The sequence below is a fragment of the Bubalus bubalis genome, chromosome 11, assembly GCF_019923935.1.
Source record: "Bubalus bubalis isolate 160015118507 breed Murrah chromosome 11, NDDB_SH_1, whole genome shotgun sequence".
NCBI lineage: Eukaryota > Metazoa > Chordata > Mammalia > Artiodactyla > Bovidae > Bubalus > Bubalus bubalis.
The window spans coordinates 21,915,353-21,928,574 of NC_059167.1; the positions used below are offsets into that span (position 1 = coordinate 21,915,353).

At 45.6% G+C, this 13,222-nt stretch overlaps 2 protein-coding genes across 7 annotated transcripts in view; one reads left to right on the forward strand and one right to left on the reverse strand.

The window, feature by feature from the left end:
- SUSD6 (sushi domain containing 6) overlaps positions 1–13,222 on the reverse strand; it is a 95,058-nt gene that overhangs the window by 21,828 nt on the left and 60,008 nt on the right. Inside the window, exon 2 of one of the 6 annotated variants that reach the window (XM_025295295.3) lies at positions 9,451–9,563. The exons of the other annotated variants lie outside the window; for them this stretch is intronic. Within the exon in view, the coding sequence (XP_025151080.3) occupies positions 9,451–9,478 (28 nt within the window). The 5' untranslated portion in view covers positions 9,479–9,563. The remainder of the gene's footprint in view (positions 1–9,450; positions 9,564–13,222) is intronic. 6 annotated transcript variants of the gene reach the window in all.
- LOC102397182 (40S ribosomal protein S20-like) lies at positions 5,732–6,211 on the forward strand. The gene has a single exon (XM_044924805.2). The coding sequence runs from the start codon at positions 5,804–5,806 to the stop codon at positions 6,161–6,163; it is 360 nt and encodes a 119-aa protein (XP_044780740.2). The 5' UTR covers positions 5,732–5,803; the 3' UTR covers positions 6,164–6,211.

Genomic DNA, 13,222 nt, shown 5'->3' on the forward strand with positions numbered 1-13,222 from the left:
CACTGTGACCAATGGGCCATGGGAAGATGGAGTCAAAAGTTACAAAATCTATTCATCTGGAGAGTCTTCCTCCATCTCGTAAGGAAGGAGAGTCTCTTCTTTAAATGCCTCATCAGTTTAACCACACTATTCATACAGCCACCACAGGAAAAGGAGCTTGTCTGGCCTTCTTGGTTTCCTCTGCACTTCCTAGAAAGGGAACTTCCCACCCTCTGCTATCATCAGCTGATCAAGGGTGCTGAGAAGTCTCCCCAGAGGAGTTTTATTCTTCTCTACTCCCAGTCAATCCTAAAGGCAATCAGTCTTGAATATTCATTGGAAGGACTGATGGATGCTGAAGCTGAAACTTCAATACTTTGGCCACCTGATGCAAAAAACTGACTCATTGGAAAACACCCTGATGCTGAGAAAGATTAAAGGCAGGAAGAGAAGAGGACGACAGAGGATAAGATGGTTGGAAGGCATCACCAACTCAACTGACATGAGTTTGAGCAAGCTCCGGGAGTTGGTGATGGATAGGGAAGCCGGGGTGCTGCAGTCCATGGGATCGCAAAGAGTCAGACACGACTGAGCGACTGAACTGAACTTTCAGCTTGTGAGTCTTTCTAAAGTTCTGGGCCAGACGGAGCCAGAGGACTCCTGGCAGATCCCTTTCCTTGTCCCAGGCAGCAGGGAAGGCCAGAGTCTCTCTCACCTCCTGTGAATTCACTCACATCAGACCCTGCTGTGAGGTCCATGGCAGGGCCCCTGCCCTCAAGCGCTTTCTCACATGTCTGGGACCTGCTTCCCCTTTGATTTTAGCTTGAGTATTTATTAGCCTGGCTGTGACAGACTGTCAAGATCCCTTGATCATTAAACAAAGCAAACACAAAACAGATTAGTGAGCTTCAGGGACAGAGTCTCAACCGTGCTTTTTGTCCATCTGAGCCCCACCTTCCTGTTGCCTCCCCTGCCTCTCTCAGGTCTTTGGGCCCCTGCGCCTGGTAAGCCACTTGTGACTGACCAGTCAAGAGTCTAGGTCAGAAGACATTGCCTGTTGCAGCCTCAATCATTTGTGCATCAGAAGATACCTGTGTCCAAACATCACACAGGTGAACAGAAAATATCCTTTAATCTTTTGTCTTCCAAAGAATGGTTTAATGACTTTCACCCATTAGAAGAGAGTTAAAAAACACTTGCAAACCTAGATTCTTATTTCCTCTGGATTTCTTTCTACTAGGAATGCTTTCTCAATATAACAAATTCATATCTATGAGCCCCAACCAGTGTGCCAGGTTGGTGATAGAACTTCGAGAGTAAATAATACATCCCTGGTGACTCGGACGGCAAACAGTCCACCTGCAATGCGGGAGACCCGGGTTCGACCCCTGGGTTGGGAAGATCCCCTGGAGAAGGGAATGGCTGCCCACTCCAGTATCCTGGCCTGGAGAATTCCATGGACAGAGGAGCCTGGCACGCTACAGTCCACGGGGTCACAAAGAGGCAGACACAACTGAGCGACTTTCACTGTCCCTGAGGAGACTTTACACTCTTTGGGGGTACAGATGAGGCACCCCAAGTAGGTTATAATAATAGTAACATCTACTCTATCTCCCAGAGTTCACCTAAGGATTGTATGTATCCCTCCGTTCTTTCAACAGGTTTTTACTAAGCACTACAGCACTGTGGCAGGCAATGGGGAAGGAGGGTTGGGAAGGCAACAAAGATACAGACCCTACCTTCTGGGAGCTTATGGTCTAATAAATAACCACAGGAGACACATGTTAGAAATCAATCTGGGCTACACTAGGAGGTTCTGAAGAAGGGTTAATTCAACGGGGGAAGAGATCAGAAAGGAAGAAAGAAATGATACCAGAACTCCAAATCTAGAGGTAAACAGGACTGTGACATGGGATGAAAGACTGTGATTAGGGGACTGTGACTTGCATAAAGGAGGGGGAAGAGCATGCAAGGGGGAGACAAGGGCATAAGCAGAGGAACAAGAAGAGGGTGTGTGTGTGTGTGTGTGTGTGTGTATGTGTGTGTAGCAGGAGATAGCTGGAAATTCAGAAAATCAGGGAGGGCCCCAAATACAAATCTGAATAATGAAAAACTCTTGGGTTTTCTTCCCTATAACGAGATTTTAGGGATCTTTCCAGTTCCTAAAATGCAAAGTCATGTTACTACTAATAAAACAAAAAGCCTGCTCTATGTTTCTAATCCAGCTGAAGAAGCCATCTGAATCTCCCTGCCAACTCTGGCAACTAGTTTTCAGTGGAGCTGGGGGTGCAGGTGTGGCAGAGCCAGGGCAACAGAAGGACCGAAAGAAAACCATGTGAGTTCTCCGGTGCAGATGCATCATGTGTCTTAAGTGTGCCAAGGTGAGGGGGCCCGGGAAAAACTGCAGGGACTAGAGCAGAGAAAAGGAGTACAGAGAAATCCTGCGGTCAATTTCCTTCCCAGGGTTCTCTCACACAGCAGCAGATGGCCTATCCCTGGAGGACTGAATCTCGGAAAACAGCTGCTCCCAGATCCCGGTCTAACAGCTGGGGTCACAGGACCTCTCCGCGCAAGCTGAATGCCAGAAATCAATGGGTTCCATTGTGCCTTAGCTCTCATGTCCAGGCTCATGCCCTAGGCCTGCCTGGAATTGAGGACTGAGAAAAATAAAACTATACACTTTGAAAGACTGCACTTGCAAATTCACGGAAAGATATAGTATTATAAAGTCCAATTTCATTTAAATTACCTTGACTTTGCTTGGAAACTATTGAGATGCTAATTATTTGAGAGATAAAGGAGAGTGGGGGCGGGGGCAGGGAGCAGAGGGACAGATCATAATCGGAGGAAAACCCCAAACTGTCTCTGGCCCTCCTCGTCTTCCTGCCCATGGCACAGAATACCAACCAAACCAAAAAGCAGGCGAGATGCCCCATGTACTGGAAAAGGGGATAAAAATCCATAAAACGGTGTGTGTGTACACAGAGGAGTGTAAGTGTATGATTACATAATTAGGCACATTAAAGTATTTATACTGCTGAGACTAAAAGCCCCCACTCAAAGGCATTCCACCAAAGTTGAAAGGGGAAAAAGAAAATAGAAAATAAAGCATCTAATTGCAATCTTCCACAAAGCCAGACATCCCCAGCTGGTGCCACAGCTGAATTCTCTTAATTAACATGTTGTAATGGCAAGTATGAAAGACACTGTATGCTTATCAATTCCATGCCTTGGCTAGCCAGGCATGGGAGAAGGCCACAACGCTGCTATAATTAAAGATTTTTCTCTTTCCATTATAATGGTACCCTGGTGTGGGATGTCAGTGGTTTTTGCTTAAAAACTTAGTTGTTTAAAGCACACATACAATAAAACTCTATACTCACAAAGTCAAGGACTGAGACTGGAGTATACAAAAGAGTTCACAGTCCAGGCACGAGTTTCTAGTTTATTTTTGGTGGTTGATTTTCTCTTACCTCCCCAAACCTGGGACTTTTCCAGTTAGAGAAAGCCAGCAGTGTTTGAGCAGCCTAGCCTTTTAAATAAACGCAGCCCATCTGACAGCTTAAAATCATAGGTTAAAAGTATCTAAATAGAAAAAAGATGACAGACATCAGCATATAAACTGCCAGGGGAAAGGCCTTGAGCGTAGGTCAATATGGACTGTGTTACAAGGGACAGATTCAGCCCCAGAAGCCCAGAAGGGCCTTGCACCCTTACAAACAGGGTTTTGTTTCTACACAATTCTTGATCACAGGGGAACCTGGTTATAGTCTTTCCATTTCTCCAGAGAGAGCCCCCGTGAAGTCAAATGATAGGTTTATATATTATAAGGAAGATGGGCTCTCAGGAAGCCAAACAAGATGGTAAAATGCCTAATTATGCTTTGGCTTTTATACTCCTGGACAGCATAACTCAGGTTTTTTTTTTTTGGTTTTTTTTTTACACTATTCTTTAACTATTTTCTTCCTCTTCACCACTGAGGAGGGCCGTTGACTTAAGAGTCAGCAAATGCTCAACCGACACTAAAGATCCCCGGCTCTTGGCATGCTGAGCTTCAAAATCTTCTCCTCAATTATTATCAGCTTTAGAAGACCTGCCCTTCTTATAACTACCATCAGCAATGTCATTTTCCCATTTTCAACTCATCTGTAGAGAATAAAGGGCCCCAAATCCAAGTTACTGCTGCAACATACACGGCTGCACAGATGGAGTCCGTGAGGCTGCTCAGAGCATGCTGCAGGCTGGCAGGCAGCCACACCCCAGACCCACCGCTCATGAGGTTTCCTTCTCAGCTGCTGCACCAAAGTCCAAACTCGTTACCCAAAAGGCAACTGGGGTGTCAATTTACAATGTACCAAAGTACAGGTTGTTTCTAAGACAAACTTTTAAAAGCTGACTGCTCAGCACTGTTTCAGAACCACCTAATGAGGTATCTGATTTGCACTCTTTTGCCCCTTACACCCTAGCCCCAAAGGCCCGAATACGAATGAGGAATGTGTCTATGGATCACTGGCACTCAGCAACACACACATACCTGCACTTCACAAAGAAGCTGCAGGACTGCAGCCAGGGTGCATAGGTTTGCACGGCACCAAGGGAAGCCAAGCTAGTCGGCACACGCCACAGGCCTGTTACTCATCCTGGGTTTCTCATTCTCTCTGCCTTGTTGATGGAAAAGGCTTGTCACATGTGCAAGTGGCGATCCTGAGTCTTCGCAGGTACTTCTTGCAGTGGAATAATGTGAGCAGAACATAGTCTCTCCCTTCCCACCTCACCCCCAGCTGCTGGGAGTAACTAGGCCTACAGGAAAGAGAATCCATGTACTTCATAGACTCCACAGGAGTGGGTGGGCAATCCTCTGGGGCTAGTCTATTTGTACTTGCAGCCCATGTGCAAAACCAAATGAAACCATACACTCCAAGATGGCAGAGAAGTTGCAGAGCAACTGATTCTGAACTGTGGGCATGCTGCTTTCTCTCACACAATCCTCTCAATTTTCCCAGCCAGCCTCACCTCTCTGAGGGACAGAGATAATAAAGAGCAAAGAGAGCTGTGTGTGTCACAGAAATCCCTTGCATTCCTATACACTAACAATGAGAAAACAGAAAGAGAGATTAAGGAAACAATTCCATTCACCATTGCAAAGAAAAGAATAAAATATTTAGGAATATATCTACCTAAAGAAACAAAAGACCTATATATAGAAAACTATAAAACACTGGTGAAAGAAATCAAAGAGGACACAAATAGATGGAGAGATATACTGTGTTCATGGATCAGAAGAATCAATATAGTGAAAATGAGTATACTCCTCAAAGCAATCTATAGATGCAATGTAATCCTTATCAAGCTACCAATGGTATTTTTCAGAGAACTAGAACAAATAATTTCACAATTTGTATGAAAATACAAAAAACCTCGAATAGCCAAACCAATCTTGAGAAAGAAGAATGGAACTGGAGGAATAAACCTGCCTGACTTCAGGCTCTACTACAAAGCCACAGTCATTGAGACAGTATGGTACTGGCACAAAGACAGAAATATAGATCAACGGAACAAAATAGAAACCCCAGAGATAAATCCATGCACCCATGGACACCTTATCTTTGACAAAGGAGGCAAGAATATACAATGCAGAAAGGACAATCTCTTTAACAAGTGGTGCTGGGAAAACTGGTCAACCACTTGTAAAAGAATGAAACTAGCTCTTTGAGGAAGACGTGGTCGTGGCTGCCGCGGACCTTTGTCCGCCCGCTCCTGCTCCTGACTCACCGCTGTTCGCTCTCGCCAAGGAACAAGTCGGTCAGGAAGCCACGCCGCAGCCATGGCCTTTAAAGACACTGGCAAGACTCCTGTGGAGCCAGAGGTGGCCATTCACCGGATTAGGATCACCCTCACCAGCCGCAACGTGAAGTCTCTGGAGAAGGTGTGTGCTGACCTGATCAGAGGCGTGAAGGAAAAGAATCTCAAAGTGAAAGGACCAGTTCAGATGACTACCAGGACTCTGAGAAAAACTACGAGGAAAACTCCTTGTGGTGAAGGTTCTAAGACTTGGGATCGATTCCAAATGAAGATTCACAAGCGACTCATTGATCTGCACAGTCCTTCTGAAGTTGTCAAGCAGATCACTTCCATCAGTATTGAGCCGGGAGTCGAGGTGGAAGTCACCACTGCCGATGCCTAAATCAACCTTTTTAATAAATCAATAATCAGTTGTTAAAAAAAAAAAAAAGAATGAAACTAGAACACTTTCTAACACCATACACAAAAATTAACTCAAAATGGATTAAAGATCTAAATGTAAGACCAGGAACTATAAAACTCCTAGAGGAAAACATAGGCAAAACACTCTCTGACATAAATCACAGCAGGATCCTCTATGACCCACCTCCCAGAATATTGGAAACAAAAGCAAAAATAAACAAATGGGGCCTAATTAAAATTAAAAGCTTCTGCACAACAAAGGCAACTATAAGCAAGATGAAAAGACAGCCTTCAGAATGGGAGAAAATAACAGCAAACGAAGCAACGGACAAAGAATTAATCTCACAACTATACAAGCAACTCTTGAAGCTCAATTTCAGAAAAATAAATGACCCAATCAAAAAGTGGGCCAAAGAACTAAACAGACATTTCTCCAAAGAAGACATACAGATAGCTAACAAATGTATGAAAAGATGCTCAACATCACTCATTATCAGAGAAATGCAAATCAAAACCACAATGAGGTACCATTTCACGCCAGTCAGAATGGCTGCTATCCTTTAAAAGTCAACAAGCAATAAATGCTGGAGAGGGTGTGGAGAAAAGGGAACCCTGTTACTTACACTGTTGGTGGGAATGCAAACTAGTACAGCCACTATGGAGAACAGTGTGGAGATTCCTTAATAAACTGGAAATAGAACTGCCATATAACCCAGCAATCCCACTGCTGGGCATACACACCAAGGAAACCAGAATTGAAAGAGATACGTGTACCCCAATGTTCATCGCAGCACTGTTTATAACAGACAGGACATGGAAGCAACCTAGATGTCCATCAGCAGATGAATAGATAAGAAAGCTGTGGTACATATACACAATGGAATATTACTCAGCCATTAAAAAGAATACATTTGAATCAGTTCTAATGAGGTGGATGAAACTGGAGTCTATTATACAGAGTGAAGTAAGCCAGAAAGAAAAACACCAATACAGTATACTAACGCATATATATGGAATTTAGAAAGATGGTAACGATAACTCTGTATGCAAGACAGCAAAAGACACACAGATGTACAGAACAGTCTTTCGGACTCTGTGGGAGAGGGCGAGGTTGGGATGATTTGGGAGAATGGCATTGAAACATGTATAATATCATATGTGAAAGGAATCACCAGTCCAGGTTTGATGCATGATACAGGGTGCTTGGGGCTGGTACACTGAGATGACCCAGAGGGATGGGATGGGGAGGGAGGTGGGAGGGGGGTTCAGGATGGGGAACACATGTACACCAGTGGCGGATTCATGTCAATGTATGGAAAACCAATACAATATTGTAAAGTAAAATAATTAATTTAAAAATTAATAATAAAATAAAATGAAGCATTAAAAAAAACACAAGAACAAAAAAAAGAGAGCTGTGTGTGTGTGTTAAGTTGCTTCAGTCATGTCTGACTCTTTGCGACCCTATGGACTGCAGCCAACCAGGCTCCTCTGTCCATGGGATTCTCCAGGCAAGAACACTGGAATGGGCTGCCATGTCCTCCTCCAGGGGATCTTACCAACCCAGGGATCAAACCCACATCTCTTAGGTCTCCTGCATTAGCAGGAGAGGGTTCTTTACCACTAGTGCCACCTGGGAAGCCCAAAGACAGCTGGGCCTTCTGCAAATGTGGGCTGGCCCATTACAGTCAAATCTTGTTTTGTGGACTACTCTGTTACTCAACTGTTAAAAAAAAAAAAAAAGGCGATTACTCAGAATGGGTTTTAGCATTTATCTACCAGCAATCTGAACAGTGTGTCTGGGGCCTTAGTTTTCACAAAAAAAAAAAAAGGGAAAAAACCACTGGTCTTTAAAAGCAGCAACATGATGTCAAAGTTAATGTCTTGAGGCTTCAAGCTAAGCCCTCGTCCCTCTCCTGCACCAGGGCCCATACCCACAGTGGCAGCTGAGCCTCTGCTGGCCTACACCCTGCCCTAGCGACAGGCTGGGATGATCCCCAAAGAGGAGCCGCTGACTTCCCAGGGTTCCAAACCTGATGCCTGCCCTGGACATGCTCTGGGTCCGTGCCAGGGAGCTTGGGGTGGGTCAGCTGGGAGGGGCAGGCCCCGCCCAGGCCCAGTGGCTGGTATGGAAACTGTCACTATGTTCCTGACTTAGGCAAACTGGGCAGTACTTCCCTTGGCAATCATTTACTCTTCCCTCTTTCTACTGGAACTTAATAGATCTTGCGATGATGTGTTTGTCCCCACTGATGCAATCTCCCTCAACAATAATTTATTTTCTCAATTTTCACTTTCTATAAACAGCAGCTACTAGTAGTCTATTAAGAAGAATACTTTCTGACTGATCCTCTTTGGTATTATTTATAGTCCAAAGCTACCCAATCTCCTTATTTACAATTGTGAACGGGTGGAGGGCATGGGTCGAGGGCACAGAACTCAGCACGGACAAGGATTCTGCACACTGTACCCCGACTCCTGATTAGGCACAAGGTGACCCATGTTGTCTGGATCTGAGCAATCATCCCTGGTCAATCCCAACCTAAAACGAGCAGCATGGAATCCACCGCACTTCGTGCCTGGCTCCACTGGGCCCACCTGGGCATAGCACCTCCACAGGGGCCCTGGTCAAAGTTTAGCTCGAGCTGGCACCTAACACCTGCTCCTACCCAGACAGCACTAACCTCGTGGCCTAAGTTGCTGTGCCCTGCCAGGGGAAGCTGCGGGTGGCCATAGGCCACGGGCAATGTGCGACCACGCTCACCCAAGACAGAAGCCCTGTACCAGGCCATCCCTCTCTCCAAGGACCCAAGAGCGGTGGACAGAGCTGGGGTTCTCCTCCTGCCCACCTGAAGGCATATTCTAGCTTACTCTGGTCAGCTAATATTCCCCAAAGCCACATTTTTCCTAATGCTGCTGCTCTCTTCTCAGAATCTGAGAAAGGCTGCCCATTTCTTTCTGTAAGTCTAAATGTTTCTCCTGGATGTGCCAGGCTCTCCACAATTTGGTCTGTCCTGTTTCTCTGACGTCAAGTCCCGCTAGGCTACCCCCACCATTGGGCTTACTCACCCATGTTCGTGGCCTCAGGTCAGCCTGCTGGCTCTTCTCAGCTCCTCCTTCCCCTCTCAAACGTCCTTTCTTACCCGACATCAGCTTAACACCCCCCTCCCCCGACAGTGCAAGGCCTGGCCTCAGTGCTCTCTTCTGTAGGAATTCCCTTTCTCTGAAATGAAGTGCCCACGACTTCACAATTTAGCCCACACTTACTACTGTTTTGTTCACCGTTGCTATGCATGAGTCGGTCTTGCCTTTCCAGGGTACCATGAGCATCTCAAAAGAACAGCAAATCCACGTTCTCCAGCCTGAGCACACTGAAGGCACTGGACAAAAACGTGATAGAGTCTGTGCCCAGAAGGGCTGATACCTCTTACAACATGGACTGTTTAAATGCTTAAAAAGACCCCAGTTCTTGCATCTCAGGGAGTCTCTCCCCCTCAATACCCCACTCCTGGACCCAGTCCTGGCAAATCCTGACACTTCTGCCTGCAGAGAGTGAGCATTCCAGCTCTCATCAAAGCGTCAAACAAAAGATTTCACAACACCCCCATCCCGCTTCAGGCTCCAAAGCTCTTCAAGGGCACCCTGTTTAAACAAGAGGTGCGGTATATTTTTGGGAAATGATGAAGCAACTTCCCATAAGAGAAAAGAAAAAAATTCCCCAAGTGCAAAAAGGCTTCTTTAAAAAACAAATATAACACCCTGCCTTGCCAAGGGCAGAGAGAAAGAATTTGACATCCAAGCTCTTCATCCTTGGCAAAGAAGCCTGCTGTGCAGGAGCAGGAGAGACAAGCCGTGGTGGGTGGGAGAGGGAAGGAGGCAAATCCTCCCGGCCAGGCGTAGAGTGCAGCAGTTCTCAGAACTGGTGGCCCTACCTAATGCCTAATTTCATTCTGCCAAGGTGCCATGGAAGCTCCCCATCTCCTCCTTCTCTTCCTGGACTCCTTCAACAGCAGATGTGACCCTGCCAAGCTGGGTGCTAATGCAGTATTTCACACCCACCAGAGACACTTCCACTTAAAAGCAACTGCACAGGGAATTCTCTGGCGGTCCAGTGGTTAGGACTGGGTGCTCTCACTGACAGGGCTCAGGTTTGATCCCCAGTCAGGGAACTGAGATCCCACAAGCTGCACCACACAAAACAACTATGGTAACTCCTTTGGAGGAGTTGCTTAGTCACTAAGTTGTGTCTGACTCCTTGCAACTCCATGGACTACAGCCTGCTGGGCTCCTCTGTCCATGGAATTTTCCCAGCAAGAATACTGGAATGGGTTGCCACTTCCTTTGGAGGATGGTAAAATCCTTTTGCAATGATCGCATTCTTCTTTTTTTTTTTAATGGGGAGGTCGGTATGTTTTGTATTTTATACATTATGTTTGATCATAAGGATTATTTTCTCACATATTCCAGAGTGTCTGCATTTCAGCGGAGGGCGCACGAACAAACTGGGTTAGGAGGAGAAAATTCGTATCATTTTGCTTGATCTGCAAGGCTTACCTAACTACTCCTCATCTTTCATCTTTATAACTACTGCTAATCAAACAGTACAGCAACATTAGCAGTACTTTTCAAATAAGAAGAAAGAAAAGCATCACCCGCAAAGGAAACCACTCAGGTCCATGTCCATATAAAGGCCTAATGTATTCATACCCAGTAACCAGTATCTGTGTGTTTAGACCTCACTTTGGCATAAGCCCCTTCTCCCTGAACTGGAGAATTCATGCCCATATGGCCTGTTTGCATGAACCAGGAGGCAGTGTGCAACGGATCAATCCTAGCTTTGCCCTTATCAGCAACACAGCAAAGAATAACTTGTCCCCTTCTGCTTCTTACTCTCCCAATCTACCTAGTGACCATTCTCAAGAACCAATGAAAGGGCCATAAACAAGCTGTCAAAGAAAGTCTCATCTTTCAGACACAAAAATGATGTGAAGAAGGCTCCTGCAAGCTCAGAGTCTCTGACTTGCAGCCCCTTCTTAGGTCCCCACCCCAACCTCCTACAGCAAGCACACAGGCCTGCAGGCGTTCATGTGGGAGCCCCCTTTCTCTAGAACCATGTGGATTCCTGCTACAAAGCTCTTTCAGAAAAGAAGTTAATCTACCTAGTCTGCATCTTTAACAGATTTCCAGAGTTTGTGAAATTTTCTTTTTTTAAGCTGCTGAAGGGGAAGCAGGAGTCTGGGTGTGGCTAAATGGAAAACACAACACCATCCAGAATTCCCTCCCTGAGCAGCGCCTTTCTGCTGGCAGCGTTATCGCATACATACAACTCATGCATCACTTTCAAAATACGCTAGTCAATTTGAAATAAATGTCAGTTTATTATTTTTTTCAAAACGAGCAGTAACTGTGGGGGACTAGGTGCTTTCATTTGTCTGTTCAGCACATTCCCGCCCTTGCAAGTAAGACATGCTGGAAGACAATTTATTAGGATGTCTACATCAGCTCCTTAACCACAAAAAAGAAATCCCCTTCGCTTGTGGTTACTAAAGAACCGGAGTGCAAAGTGACAGGAGTCAACGCAGTAAACAATTTATGGGGAAGGAACTTGCGGGAAGGGAAGGAGATGGAGCAGCTGTCCCCCAGAAAAGCCACAAGTGAAACAAAGACTAAAAAGAGGTCAACTCCAAGTCTTCATTTTAATTGGAAAGGCTGAGTTAGTAGGGATGAAAGATGAAAGGGATGATCATCTTAGAATCTGTATTTGAGTTTTGTGGGGCCTGGCTGAGAGTCAAACAAGCTCTCCCCTGACACATGGGGCACATACAAACACTTCTAAAACATAACTAAGGGGTAAATAATATAATTTATGGTGTTGCTTTACTGAAAAGATCGGCAGTCAAAGCAGCATCTGAGGTGAAGGGAACAGCATCAGCGAGGCACTGGGGGCCCATCTGATGGTGTGTCATGGGAATAAACGCCTGGTGGCGTTTCCCGGACCGAGCATAGGCTAGGGAAGTGGCTGGAGAGATTGCACAGGTGAGGGTACAGACCTTAATAGCAGCCTCACAGCAAGCTTTGAGTTTGCTTTTGTTTTAAGGGGAGAAGAATCATGCTAAGTCTGAGATTTTTTTTTTTTTTTAAATCTTTAAACTTTACAATATTGTATTGGTTCTGCCATATATCGAAATGAATCCGCCACAGGCATACACGTGTTCCCCATCCTGAACCCTCCTCCCTCCTCCCTCCCCATACCATCCCTCTGGGTCTTCCCAGTGCACCAGACCCAAGCATCCGGTATCGTGCATCGAACCTGGACTGGTGACTCGTTTCATATATGATATTATACATATTTCAATGCCATTCTCCCAAATCATCTCACCCTCTCCCTCTCCCACAGAGTCCAAAAGACTGTTCTATACATCAGTGTCTTTTTTGCTGTCTCATATACAGGGTTATTGTTACCATCTTTCTAAATTCCATATATATGCGTTAGTATACTGTATTGGTCTTTTTCCTTCTGGCTTAAGTCTGAGATTTTGAGTTATGCTGCCTGCAGGGTAGAAGACAGATTTGAGGGGAGGGAGGTAAGGAATATACTGGAAACAGAGAAACCAGTTAAGAGTCTAGTGAAAGGTGAGGCCTTGGATGTTAGCAGTACTTTTTCTTTTTTTTTTTTCCCCTTAAAGGGGGCTACCATTTATGCCCCCAACTGTAGTTAACCTGGCAGCTGCCTGCCTGCACACTGCCCCCACCCCCCTGCCCAGCCAGCCCGCCCGGACACAACCAGGAAGAAGAGAGCTTCCTGGTTCCTTCTCTAAAAGGAACTCAAACGTCCAGTGGAAAATGGGGGCTTTAGAGAGGGTAGGCGCTTTCAGAATCCCTGTCACTGGTGAGTTCTGGTCCTTGGACAGCAAGTTGTGATGAACTAATAAACACAAGGATCCAAAATCAGAGTGCACCAGCATCTCAAGGAGACACGGCAATAACCTGCAGAATGCTAGGACCCTCTCTTAAACAAAGGATCTGGGAAAGGTGACTA